This window comes from Haplochromis burtoni, unplaced genomic scaffold (assembly GCF_018398535.1).
Source record: "Haplochromis burtoni strain Fernald_Lab_line unplaced genomic scaffold, NCSU_Asbu1 Contig_37, whole genome shotgun sequence".
Lineage (NCBI taxonomy): Eukaryota > Metazoa > Chordata > Actinopteri > Cichliformes > Cichlidae > Haplochromis > Haplochromis burtoni.
In genome coordinates this window covers 2166632-2180442 of record NW_024582398.1, presented here as the reverse complement: position 1 = coordinate 2180442, position 13811 = coordinate 2166632, and the positions used below count along the sequence as shown (strand labels likewise).

General features: G+C 38.4%; 1 protein-coding gene across 2 annotated transcripts; it reads left to right on the top strand.

The window, feature by feature from the left end:
• Positions 1–20: 20 nt before the first annotated feature.
• Positions 21–12792, top strand: oat (ornithine aminotransferase). Of its 2 annotated transcripts, none has more exons than XM_005919527.3 (10): positions 21–170; positions 6624–6858; positions 7823–8047; positions 8133–8228; positions 8563–8690; positions 8950–9072; positions 9474–9602; positions 9734–9847; positions 10036–10180; positions 11775–12792. In XM_005919527.3, the coding sequence occupies exons 2-10, from the start codon at positions 6648–6650 to the stop codon at positions 11933–11935; spliced, it is 1332 nt and encodes a 443-aa protein (XP_005919589.1). In that variant the 5' UTR covers positions 21–170; positions 6624–6647; the 3' UTR covers positions 11936–12792. The 2 variants fall into 2 exon arrangements, with proteins under 2 accessions (XP_005919589.1, XP_005919590.1); XM_005919528.3 differs by lacking the exon at positions 21–170 and adding an exon at positions 2386–3055.
• The last annotated feature ends 1019 nt before the right edge of the window (positions 12793–13811 follow it).

Below are 13811 nucleotides of genomic sequence, written 5' to 3'. Positions count from 1 at the left end.
TTGCAACATGTAGGCGTACCCCATCTCACCGTGACGCAGTCACGCATTGAAAGAGCCACGACACTGCCTTCCCACTGCACAAAACAGAAGAGCTACCAGCTGGTGTGTCTATAAAGGACAAGCATCATCGACTTGGAAAGAGAGATTTGACCACGCTCGGCTTTCTTCTGGTACTGTCTGACTTCCTTTTATTTTTCCTTCCTCTTTTTGAATTTTTTTCTTAAATAATTTAGGGATGGAAATTTGGCATCCGGAAGTTGCTCATGTTCCTCTGCTATCCGGTATTACATAAAGGAAACAAAGCACCTGTGTCTCTGCAGCAATTTAGATGCGTTTTAAAGGGGGACGAGATAAGATAAGGAACCTGTGTTAATTCATACTGAATCGCTGATAAGAATCACATTTAACCACTCGATCATTTTAAACTACAGATCGCTGCAGCTCATGTCTCAGGGCCACGATACAGGTTTGTATAATCCGGGATTGTTTTGGAGAACTGAGATATAAATATAAATATACATAATCTGAAAGAACTCTTAACTGCCCATCTTTATTTAGCCTGCTGGGGCTGGTGGGTGTATCCCGGAGGCAGCTCCCACGACAGCCTATCATGGCTCACCTAAAAGGAGCTCAATGCTGTCTGCGGCACATCAGCAGGGACACGTGCAGTGTCATTACGTTAAACCTTCCAATTTACAGAGTGTTTATTCTGTGCTGTACATGCTAAAGCTGCTGTCTACACTCTTGTTAGTTTAATCATATTGACTTAGGTAATAATAGATTTCCCTCAGAAGGTGGCTTATAGCATTCCAGAGTTATTGCAATAACATTATCTAGTTTGTCTTCTTAGTAATAGAGCTAGGGATATAATAAATAAGGAGATATTTGTCCGTGATAAGATATTAAAGAGGTTTACAATAGATATTAAACTACAGGCTAACTCACGAAGAACTGCAACTCTCAATAAGCAAATTAAATGATGGTTGTTTTTATAGTTAAGTTGGTGTATTTATAACACTGTTTTCTGCTGAATTTTATTTTCGTAGTTATTTTGGCAAACTAAAATTACATATGTAGTTTTAGTTAACTGTAATAAAACTTAAAAAACAACAACAACAACTTTCCAGCGAAAAGACAAAAGCCCTAATAAACACAATGATGTGAGACACATCAGAGCGATTTGTTTTACCATGTATTTCTCACCTATATTCAAGAAAGCCTATTTTCATGAACAGTGGAAAAGTCTAGAACAGCTGCCATACTGCTGTGGGATTACTTTTTTGTTAACCCGCCTTTAGTATGGGAGTGTTTTACATTCAACACATTGTGCTGGTTTTGAAAGGGAAGCATTGTTCAGCAGGCCTGTAAAACCTATGCAGTCTGTGGAGTTTCACATTGCAGTATATCAGCTTATTAAAGCGCCAACTCTGATGCTGCATTTTATTTTGAAACAGTCTCAGGCATGAAGTTACAGTAACCTTTTTGTAACTATTCAAATGTTTTCTTATTTACTGAAACCTTTGAAATGTTTAAATGTAACTTCATTATTATATGTTAGAAATTTTCACGTTTACGCAGTCCTAAAAGTAGAGAGGGAAAGACGAGGAGGGAAGAAATAAAACTACAGAGAAGATTCTTGGATGTAGTAAAGAATGACATGCAGATGGTTGATGTGACAGAAGAAGACTCAAAGATAAGGATGAGATAGACTCTTAAAGGGAGCAGCCAAAAGAAGAAGAAGAGTTGTTTTTCAAGAGAACTTTATGAGACTTCTTAAAAGTTCTACTTTGGATTTTGGCTGCCTTTGGTCTGTTCTCTGTCAAGACGACGATCCCTACCTGCTTCAGTAAAATTGAGAACCGGGCTATGGGGAGGCCAATTCATGACTAATAGTGTTCCACTGTGTTTTTTTTTCTAAAAAATGAAGCTGCTGTGCCGACATCCCCAAAACCACTGGCTGATATGATGCCTAAAACCATGACAGATCCTCCACAGTTTCAAGGATAACCTGCAAACCATAGCAATAGTTCTTTGGGTGTCTTATCAATACCATTTTGTGCATGTCAAGCTGCTACATTGTTATTTTTTGTAAATGTTTGTAGATTTAACTAAAAATGGGAACAAATTATGATTTTTTTTTCTTTTCCTGACATGCTGCTGGTAATAAAGTGTGGAAAGATATTTTCAAAAATTGGTTCTTTGTTACGTGTAGATGCAACAGACACAAAGGTTCATCCTTTTAGTTAGGTGCCTTATGTTTGAGCGATTCATAGATCAGTGTTAAGTTGCTTAACGAGCAAGAAAACATTTGAGAAGGGCTAGTTACAGTATCCAAAGAAAGCATGAAGTATGTCAAGGCCACATTAAAAATTACAAGAAAGTCTGACTGCTTGTAAGTTAGCTCATTTTTCCCACAGTTTTTTATTAGGTCGTGGTTTCACTTCACTACCCCAAAACATTTACTTTAACTTTATTCTTTACCAATGTCTTCTTAGAACAACTTGCTTAAGGTTTTGTTTTGCTGCCATCAAACTGTTCCTTTTATTCATTAACAGGCTCTTTCAATTAGACAACAGCATCTGCATGACTGCTGACGCTGCACCAATCCTCTGCTGATCTCCCCTTACTCATGAACAAGACCCCGAAGTCCTTCCACTGAAAAGAAAATTACACTAACACTAAATGAATAAAGATCTTTTTCCCCACAAATTTGTGGAATTAGCTATTTTTAGCTACCTTATGGAGTTTTTATGTAGTGTTTTATTTAAATCCCCATATTTTGTTGAAAGATACCATAATCATTTTATTTAGAAAAACCAAATCTATTTCTTAATGAATAACAATAAAAAGTTCTTAAAATCTGCAGTAAACTGCTTGAATGCACTTCTGTGCGCCATTGTATCCATAGCACAGTGAAATATTAAGGACTTTTATTATGAAAGGACAAAATGGGCTGAAACTAAAGTTGTTTTGGGTGAATCTGAAATTCCAGGCAAGGGAAAGGTGTGGGGAGGGTCACAACTTTAGCTGTTGTGCTGTCAATTGTTCTTGACCTGTAAGTGAGTAGTTTCTTCTGCTTTTATTGATTTTAAATGTTTACACATGTGCCATTGAGTTAATTAATAGATGTACTTGTTGTATTGAATTTATTGTAAGAAAACAAGTTAGTGAGCAGTTAGATTCTATCCTCGACCTTGTTATCGTGCAAAGCTCACTGCAAACATAAAATGCATATTATGCTTACTATATCATATTATATTAGCATTTAAGATACTGTTTCTCAGCGTAGTGAGTAATGGGTGAAATTCCATCTCATGTATTTTGATATTTGTGTTAATTCTAGTTGAGGCCCTTTCACCTGGCAGTGGTAACTACAGTTAATTTGGATAGCATTGTTTGACAGAAATGGTGATTAAATCTTTATTTTATCTTATTAGTTATATTTTTACTGTAGAAAATTATGACATTTCGTCTATCTGTGATTATCTGAGGCTGAGAGAAGACCAAGGCCATGTAAAAACATTATTATTAAGCAGTATCCCTTTAACCAAAAGTAATTTTAACCTTAGCTAGCAAACAGCAGTTAGCTAATTAGCTAGCTAGCTGGCTAGTTCATGTGACTAGCCTCATTACACTTTGCCAATATAATACAAATGTGTCATTAAAATCTACCACTATTATATATTTAAACTCAGTTGATTCAATACTGTACTTAAGGTAAAAAATCCTGGTGTTTTTATTTCATATTACGTGGGATCTTTTCTGTTCTGATATATCTCAGAGACAATTGTTGCTCTTTTAGCATATTACAACTAGTGCAGTTGGTTTTAAAATTTAGTTACTCATAAAGTTATGAGTAACTAAATTTCATGGTTACTCTCATAAAGTTCTTCATATCAAGTGGTGGGGAAAAATGGAAAGCTCATTTTGCATGTTTGTGATAAAAATGAAGGCCATGTAACAAACACGTATGTTTCAAACACATCCTTATAAAATATGTTGTAATGCTGTATATTAAATTGCCCTAAAATATATAAAAGGATGAATAGCAGTAATGTGTAACAGACACAATTTAGCAGTAATATTTACCCAAAAAATGAGAGAAAACTAAAACAGACAAAAAATAGTACAAACATGGTACAAAAGCACTCCAAAAGCCAAACCACAAACCACAGAAAGACTGAGAATCTTCCCAGCTACTGCCTGTTTTATAATTAAGGTCTCTATTTAGAATTAAAGCATCTGTAAATCTGTAAACTTTGGTTATTGGGATGTTGGATTACCAATATGCACTGGCCCCTGTGAATAAGTCATCTATTTCCTATCTCAACTCAACTGAAGCTGTCTGCTCAATTCTCCCTAAAACAAATATCAAAGTACACTTTGTTTGGCACTGCCAAATAGACTCAGGTGAGTTAGCCAACTAACCAATGTAACTGTAATTAATCTTGACATTTTATGGGGTTTTAAAAGGAATATTCATCTGAATTAAAACCAACATTCACAACTTGTTTAAAGTTACTTGACTTGGAGTATATTCGCAGTAGTTATAAATTCAATTCAGTTTTTTTTTTTTTATATAGTATCAGATCACAAAAACGGTCACCTCAAAACCCCAACCCTTAGACATTCCCCTCTGTCAGCAAGCACTTGAAGCAGAGATGGTTCAGGATCACCTGATCCATAAGTTTTAAGATCTATTCTTTTAAGTCTGGTCTTAAAAGTAGAGAGGGTGTCTCTCTCCCAAATCCAATCCGGAAGTTGTTTCCAGATTAGAGGGGCCTGATAGCTGAAGGTTCTCCTATTAATCAATGGTAGAATCTTGAGAATTTTTGCATGTTGATGGTAGGGCTGCCACGATTAGTCGACTAGTCACGATTACGTCGACTATCAAAATCGTTGACGACTAATTTAATAGTTGATACGTTGTTTGAAGCTTTGTAAGATCCTAAAAGACGGAGGAATAAGTAGTAGTAGTAGTAGTAATTAATTTGCTAGGCGAGGAGAGAGAGCGTGTCTAAATTTCAGCAGTTTTACTTGGTCCGCCTTTCTACATTTTTGAAAAGAAACCTGGAGTTGGTCCCATTTCTTTGAGTGATACGTCACAAGATGTCCTAGCTTTATCCAAAGCTGTTTTTTCAGAAAGAGAAATACAACAATTCTCCTTGCTATATAAAGATCTTCTAAACAAGTGCAACACTATTTCCTCTCCAGCTTCCAAGTTATCTGCTTTAAGGCGCGCATTTGTGAGTTAAGTACGAGTTAAGATTTGTAGCTTTATTTGTCAGAAGAGCCACAGTATCCAGTGTTGTACACAGTGAGGATTTAACTCTAGTAGCAAAGTAATTGACTTCTGTGGGAGTAAAATTTAGTTAGCTCCTCTGGATTGTCTTGGCAGAATATACCATTGGAGGAATTACTGCCTTAAACTTAGTTACTGCGCTTTCAAAAGGACATCAGCTGTAATGAAATCTGTTCCCCAGTGCTGTGTAATACATAATAGTAAATTTAAATGTCATCAAAAAGTGGTCCGATGCAGAAGGACTCTGAGGAAAACCTGTTAAATTATCAGTTTGTTGTCAGGACAAGATCAAGAGTATAATTAAAATGATGAGTCATTTTGAGAGAAGCCAGTTGGGTCTAATGGATTATCCAGGCTGTTGTTTTCAGTGTCTACAATGATGTTAAAATCACCAAAGCTAATTAATTTATTTGAACCGATCATTAATAACATTATAAAGTCGAAGAAATTGGATAGAAGCTTTAAGTAAGTGCCAGATGGACGATAAACAGCAACAACCCACAATCCATAAAATGTTCACAGTCATTGTTATTGTGGTTGTGGGTATTTTATGGATAACTGTTAAGGTCAACCTTTGAACAGCTTCTGCAAAGGCCTGAGATGCATTAAGTCGTTTTTTGCTCACAATCTGAAATTTATATAACTACGTTACTGAATGAGGTAATACTTATTTTGAAACATGTATTCCTTAGGGTTGCATCAGGAAGGCTGTCCGGTATAAAAACGCTGCCAAATCAAACTGTTGCAACATGTTTTATATCTTGAAAGTCCCATGTAAGAGGCCTGTGGAATGACCTTCAGGTAGATTCAAACCCAGGCTGTCTGTTTAACCCAGTGAGCTAAACCAGCGCTCATCTCCCAAGTTTTGTTAAGGACTTATTCTTTCTCTCTGTGGTTTAAGAACTTGACCGGGAATGCTCCTAGGAGAGTTTCATTGAGGGGTTTCAGGGCGAGCACCCAATATGCTCTCTCAATGTTGGGCACTAAAGAGGCTCCAATCCTGTTGTCAATAACAATTCCACAGAAAGTCAATGACGTCATCTTATTTTGTTGTGAATGCCCTTCCCTATGAGTCATTTTAACTTCTGTTTATACCAAATCTGACAAACGTCTTCATGGGAATGAATTTCAGTCATTGACATTATCATTTTCTCCACCGTCTTTAATTCTTAGGTATATTTTATTTATAGGTTCAATTATACAGTTTAGGTGCTGTTTGGAAGGTTTTTTTTTCCTGTTACACATTTTTGTTTGTCCGTTGTATCTCCAATTTGAAAATGTTTCAGATATGTACAACTGTTGTTTGTGCTTAAACTTGCAGACGTGTCACACAGCATAAAAACAAATGAAGGGAATGTTTCTCCAGCTGAGCCGTGCGATCCATACCGCACCTGCTCTCCGTTATGGCATCCATTCTGGGACGCGCCCCGTCTCAACTGCCGCCTCCAAAAAGAGGGTTGAGCGCTCGTTGACTTCTGAGGAAATCTACGCTCGTGAAGGCAAGCATGGAGCTCACAACTACCATCCCCTTCCTGTGGCCCTGGAGAGAGGAGAAGGTACGTTTGGCATATGACTATTAAAATTAATACAATACAGAACTGTGCAAAAGTATTGAGCCACCCCTCGTTACTTTATATCTTGATACAATTATGAGCTTAGAAGTCAATATTTGGTATGACCACCTTCACTCTTTAACACAGCCTCTCTTAGTTAAGCTTTCTCATCATTTCTTGGCATAGTCGTCAAGAATAGTTCTCCAGGCTTCTTGAAGGACAGTCAAAGCTGTTCTTTGGCTGTTGGCTGTCTTTTGTTCTGTTCTCTGTCAAGATGATCCCACACTGCTCCAACAGTGTTGAGGTCTGTTCTTTCTATCCAAGTGTGGTTTTACTACATTGGCAGTGTATTTGAGGTCTTTGAAAATGAAACTAGTCAGATTTCAACACATTGCTCTTTGGAAATTGTATTGTTGTTGCAAAAGTACAATTTTATGCCTGTCAGACTATCTTTTTAATTGTTCATTGTTTCAACTAAAGAAATGGGAACACATATATTTATGCAACAGACTTCTACTAACAAAGTGCCTTGACATACAATTTAAAGTTGTCTGTTATGTGTAGACATAAAACCGGTTCATTCCTTGAGTTTAGGTGTGGTCCAGGACTTCTCCACAGTGATCTATGACTATTAAAGCTAACACTATAATTAATATAACAGGTTTGTGGTTTCACTGTAGTTTTTCTGGAGAACTTGCTTTTCTTCTTGACCATTATTACTTCTTTCAGCGTCTCTCTTTAGGCGTCTACATGGCAGATCACCTGCCTCCATCTTACTCTATGCCATCCATAAACTTTCTCTGCAATCATCCACTTTTCCTCTTGCCTAATAGCTCCATCTTTAAGGTCATTTGCCCACTCTTCCTCCTCTGCACATGTCCAAACCATATCAACCTTGCATCTCTAACTTTGTCTCCAAACCACTTAACCCTGACATGTCCATCTGTTTTTTTCCCCTTCCTCCCAGGCATCTATGTGTGGGATGTGGGGGGCAACCGGTACTTTGACTTCCTCAGTGCATACAGTGCTGTAAACCAGGGCCACTGCCATCCCAAGATCATAGCTGCACTCACTTCCCAAGCATCGAAGCTCACCTTGACTTCCAGAGCGTTCTATAATGATGTGCTGGGAGCCTATGCGGAGTATATCACCAACATGTTTGGCTATGATAAAGTTTTGCCAATGAATACAGGTAACATCTAATCCTGATTGCGCTAGCTATCTTTGAAGGTCATTGTGAGTAGATTTGCTGACTCTAATATTTTGTAATGCAACAGGTGTTGAGGGTGGTGAGACTGCCTGCAAGCTCGCACGCAAGTGGGCCTACAATGTAAAGGGGATTGCCAAAAACAAGGCAAAAATCATTTTTGCAGGTAAGTTGGTATTTTTTATTTTTTTTTCATTGAAATTGACTTCACTTTTCGTGAGTGTGTCCATTTTTTTTCACCTTACACATCATTCTGTAAGAAATAGACCAAACGTTACTAACGTTTACTTTAATAAGGTAAGATGACCCATTTCTTGACTTGGCAGGCACAATAACCTCCACTATTACGGGATTAGGAGACCAGTGAGCTAAACCAAGCAAGTTACTTCTTAGAAATTGTATCTTTCAGATGTTCTTTGTTCAAAAAAATATGATCCCCCTCCCCCCCCAAACAACAATAATATGGTAAACACACCATCTTCTTTACTCTTCTTGATTAGAGGGAAACTTCTGGGGCCGCACCATGGCAGCCATCTCCAGCTCCACTGATCCCAGTAGCTACGAAGGTTTCGGCCCCTATATGCCAGGATTTGAACTGGTCCCATTCAACGACATACCTGCACTAGAGGTACAGGTTTTCATGCACAAGATTTTCTGTACAGTTAGTTTCATGCTAAGTGGATAATATAGTCTATGAGACTCGGACCATCTGTGTACATATAGGGTAGAAATTACACATTGAATTTAGCTATTTTTGTGAATGCAGACCTTTTTTTTTTTTTAACATAACAGGTGAATAACTGACTGAAGTACTGTTTATTTATTGACAGAATTATCGTATACTTGTCTTTTTATTTTATTTTTTTTTTTTTTGTCCGCCTCTCCAGAAAGCCCTTCAAGACCAAAATGTTGCAGCTTTCATGATGGAACCCATCCAAGGGGAAGCTGGTGTGGTGGTGCCCGACCAGGGCTACCTGACTAAAGTCAGGGAACTTTGCACAAAATACAATGTAAGTCCTGCGCAGAAAGGAAAATAAGTGTTGTAATTACCTACAGGTTGATATGGAAACAAATGTTTCCCTTCAAACTGAACTAGAGTCTAGTGTTTGTTATAAAAACAAGTATATTTCGCATATTTCCTGAAGCTTGCTTCATGCTGTTTTATGGTTTCAAGCATATGAATGTCAACATCAAAGAGCGGGCATTTAGTAGAGGTAGTTAATTCTTAGGTGGTTGATAAAAGCTGAAAGAGAAGTGTTCTGACTTTTCTGGAAACAGCTGTGTAATGACTTAGTGGTCTGTTTATGTACCAATAGCATAAATAAAGGCATGTCAACAAAATCTTTAATCAATCTTTGGTTTTTCTAAGTTTGACAACAAGATGTCCATTTACATTCCACGCTTTTTTCAGGTGTTGTGGATTGCTGATGAGGTGCAGACAGGCTTGGCACGTACTGGCCGACGGCTGGCTGTGGACCACGAAGAAGTTCGTCCGGATATGGTCATTCTAGGCAAAGCTCTTTCTGGAGGAGTTTACCCAGTAAGCATTTTACTTTGGTTCAATCACGCTTCGTTACACGTTATGAATACTCGGAGTTCAAGATTTGTGAGACAAAGTAGACTCAGAACTTTTCACCTTTGCTTAACCTGATCTGTTTTTGTCTGCACTAGGTATCTGCTGTACTGTGTGATGATGAGATAATGCTGACCATCAAACCTGGTGAGCACGGCTCCACATTTGGAGGTAACCCGGTGGGCTGTCGGGTAGCTATTGCTGCGCTAGAGGTCAGTGTTAAAATGCACTTTATGTTGACTTATTAGCATACGTAAAACAAGTCAGCAAAAGTTTTTTTCCTTATTGAGTAAACAGATTAAATAAAATGAACATAAAATTTAAAATGCATAATAAAGTTCACAGTAGCAGAAGAATAATCAACCTGTTTGTTTTCCACTCTTGCTGCTCTTATTTGTAGGTGATGGAGGAGGAGAAGCTGGCAGATAATGCCCAGAGGATGGGGGAAAAGCTGCGGGCTCAGCTCAACAAGCTGCCCAAAGACATAGTGACAACAGTGAGAGGAAAAGGCCTCCTCAATGCAGTCGTCATCAAAGAGACCAAAGGTATAGTAGTGATCGTTTCTTGATAGCTAACATGAAATATTTTAGTCAGTGAAATCAGATTACAAAGCTAATCGACGGTCGTCTACTTTTATTATCAGATTATCAAGGCTTGAGTGTTGCCATCATGTTTTAATGCAGTGGTTCTCAAACTGTGGTACGTGTACTTGGGCTCTCTCTGGTGGTACGTGGGGATCTTTTTTTAAAGATTAAATAACATAGCATTGTGGAGGTTACAGAGGCTCTTCTGGGAGCCAGAGTAGGCCAGGAAATGTCTCCCCGAGCATGAGTCCTCTATGTAGAGCAGCCAGGGAAATGAGCCCGCCAGCGCTCTGTAGCAGCCGCAACTGCTGCTACAGAGCGCTGGCGGGCTCGTTTCCCTGGGTCTTAAAACTGCAAAGGCGGTATGGTGCTGTCACGCCCTTTCTAAGTGATGCCGCGGTGCCTCGATCCCAGCCAGCATCGATGAGTCAGAGACCCCCAGAAGAATCGGTGCTGGATGCCGAAGCTCCTGGTAGCCAGGAGAATGCGATCTGTTTCTTCTGCAAGTGAGCAGTAATCATTCGCAGCCAGCAGCGGGGAGTTGGTGAGGCCAGCTCGTACCTGTAACTGTCGGAGGAAGACGTGAGTCTGGAGAGCACCGTTCCTAGCAAGGACAGCGTGCTCACCATGAGCTCGAGAGCAGTACCTTCACCCAAGCCCGAGAGAGAGAGTTTCTCTGCATCGGAGAGGGAGTAGTGCCGCAGCAGCAGCGCCTTGAGAGCAGTGTATTTCCCTTGGGTGGTTGGATCCCGGAGGAGGGTCATCACACAGCGGATCCAGTGAGGCCAACACATGATAGTATTTCGTGTCATCGGCTGAAATGCCACAAAGAGCAAACTGAGATTCGACATGCAGGAACCATGAAGGAGGGTCGTGAAGCCAAAAATCCGGCAGCTTATTTGTCACAGCAAAAATTAAAACGTACAGCTCTGCTATCACTTCTGACATAAATGAAGACAAAAAACTAAACAGCAGTAGCATTTGTAGGGTTACTGAAGTTGGGCTAGCTGGTATATAATGATGTGCTGGGTGGTGGCTAGCTACACAGCTATGTTAGCATAATATAAACACAGTGAAGCTGGAGGATGAACGCTAAGTTTTTTTTTTCCACTCAATAAAAGTTAATGTGAGAGTTTCTGATGGTAGGGACAAATGTAATCGCATGACAGGATGCTGTAAACAGACCAAACTTCAATCAGGAGAAAATCTGCAATATAAGGTTAGTCATTAATATACTGCTGCATGGGCTGGGCTGTAGTTAAATCATAATGCTTTAAAATGAACAGTGATCATAAAAACTGAGAGGCCGACGGTGATCACTGACTTTGACATTGAAATGACAATTAAAATAACATTTATATAAGAAATAAAATTGTCTGTGTAAACTGTACGTGGTGTTAAATAATACTATTGTGCTTTAATGTTGGTCATAAGGGTGGTACTTCAAGAGCCATATATTTTATGGTGGTACTCATTGTGAAAAGTTTGAGAACCACTGTTTTAATGAGTATAAATGATATATTAGTGTAACTTATATTAAAACAATTTCCCCCAGACTACGATGCGTGGAGAGTGTGCTTGCGTCTTCGTGACAATGGTCTGCTGGCAAAACCCACCCACGGTGACATCATCCGCCTGGCTCCTCCCCTCATCATCAAAGAGGATGAGCTAGAGGAATGCATTGATATCATCCAAAGAACCATCATGTCTTTCTAAATAACTGAACATCACACTGACATCCTTCAGACTACTAGCTTAAGTTGTGATCGGTCAAGTAGCTAGTTTTTTTTCTTTTTTTCCAGAATCAGTATTTCCGGGCTGGGCATTGCTGTAGAAATACAGTATAAAAGTACTGTGTATTTAGTGTTTGCGTCATTGAGGACACTGACACTGAACAGACAAACTAGACAGCCTCAGGAAAGAGTGCAATTGTTAGAACAGTGTTTGTAGTAATATTTGCTTTTAGACTCTCGGTAAATGGAGTAAAGGATGAGTTTTCTTTTTAAAATTTTAATTTTAAAAAGGAAAAGGTCAAAAGTTACAAAAGATTTTCGTTTTAATAAGCCTTCACAAGGCTGAATGAACACTATCTTGTGTAAGTGAACAACAAATTTATTAGTCTGCTGTTACTCATTTTTTTTTTTTAATTAGACTAAAGACATAATTGCTGTTTCATTCCATGAAAACGATCTTAAGGAGCTTTAGAAGTCAATACATTTATAAAAGTTTTAAATCCCACGTCCTTAAAAGCACATTTTTAAAAATCAAAAACAAAAGCTAAATTATTAACAAGGATACAAATGATTGTGCATTGCTGGAAGAAACGATCCCACATGATTGTAATAATTTACACTTCATACTGAAGGATTTGGTATTTTGATTTATATAACATCATATTGTTTAAGGACTGTTGAATCTTTGGAAGGCTTATGCTGCTAGCTTTGTTTGGCATGGAGTTAAGAGTTTACTGTATTCATGTTTTACATTTCTACAGTATGTATAGATTGTCATCTTACAATGTTACCTTTATGTTGTTGCATCTGTTTCGCTCTAAATAAATTATTCTCAAATTATTTATCTCTTTTCCGTTGTCTCTTGCTCTTTGCTTGCACCAGTAATGCAGCACGTCAGGAAGTGAGGTCAAGGACTTATTCAGATGACTTTGCTGATTGCAATCTAGAAGATATCCCATGTAAAAAGAACCTTATCTGGGTTGTACTCACTTTGTAACTTAGGAAATTCGAAATGGGACAAAGTTCTGGGTCACAATACACAACAGGGGTATTGGGGTATATCAAAGTTTGTTCCTTGTAAAGGACAAAGTTTAACCAAGGAAAAATATCCAGATTACTCTTTTTTTTTTTTTTTATGGATCAGATCCACAAACATGCATCTAATGACTTATATAAGCTTGGATAATTTAGCATGTCACAAAAATGTTGCATTGCATTAAACTATTTGCAATGACCACAGATGTGACACTAGAGGGTGCTGTACTCTTTTTTTTAAAATGAAACGGGATCCAAAAAACTATCCAAGGCAAACATGCTGTAGAGAGACAATTCGAGCCCTACTGACAGAGTAAGGTATGCACCCTCTGCTTAACACTGTCAGACAAACCACAGATTGGATGATCCCTCTTTTAGCACAAACAATCCTTCAGGCTAGCGCTACGCTGGGATTTCCACATATTTACAGATCTACTCTGACTTATTCTTTGGAAGTGGTCAGTGTCAGAGTCCAGTATATCAACTTTATTTTTCTTGAGCAGAAGCCAGCACATTTTTGATCATGTGACAATTCAGACGAGGAGAAGGAGAACTGGCTTTTTAAATATGACTTAAATATGAAGCAGTGGCACATCTTATGCTCTGAGGTGGGCAGATGTGGAGTTGTAAGTCAGGAGGGATAGGAGTGCGAGATAAACGCTACACTGAAACAAATATTTAAAATTTCAGGATGTGACGGTTACTTTTAATCACCTCTGACAATACAGTAGTCTCACAGCAAGAATCTCTGGTGAGCTGACTGAAGTAAAAGTCACATGAATTCCTGTCCCTGGCCACACACACTCACAAACAGAAAACAGTAA

What these genes read in the sequence shown, in the direction of transcription:
- oat (XM_005919527.3), top strand. Translation starts at nt 6,648, where the DNA reads ATGAAGGGAATGTTTCTCCAGCTGAGCCGTGCGATCCATACCGCACCT. An exon ending in GGCCCTGGAGAGAGGAGAAG is followed by an intron (nt 6,859 to 7,822) that starts GTACGTTTGGCA and finishes CCTTCCTCCCAG; the next exon opens with GCATCTATGTGTGGGATGTG. An exon ending in AGTTTTGCCAATGAATACAG is followed by an intron (nt 8,048 to 8,132) that starts GTAACATCTAAT and finishes GTAATGCAACAG; the next exon opens with GTGTTGAGGGTGGTGAGACT.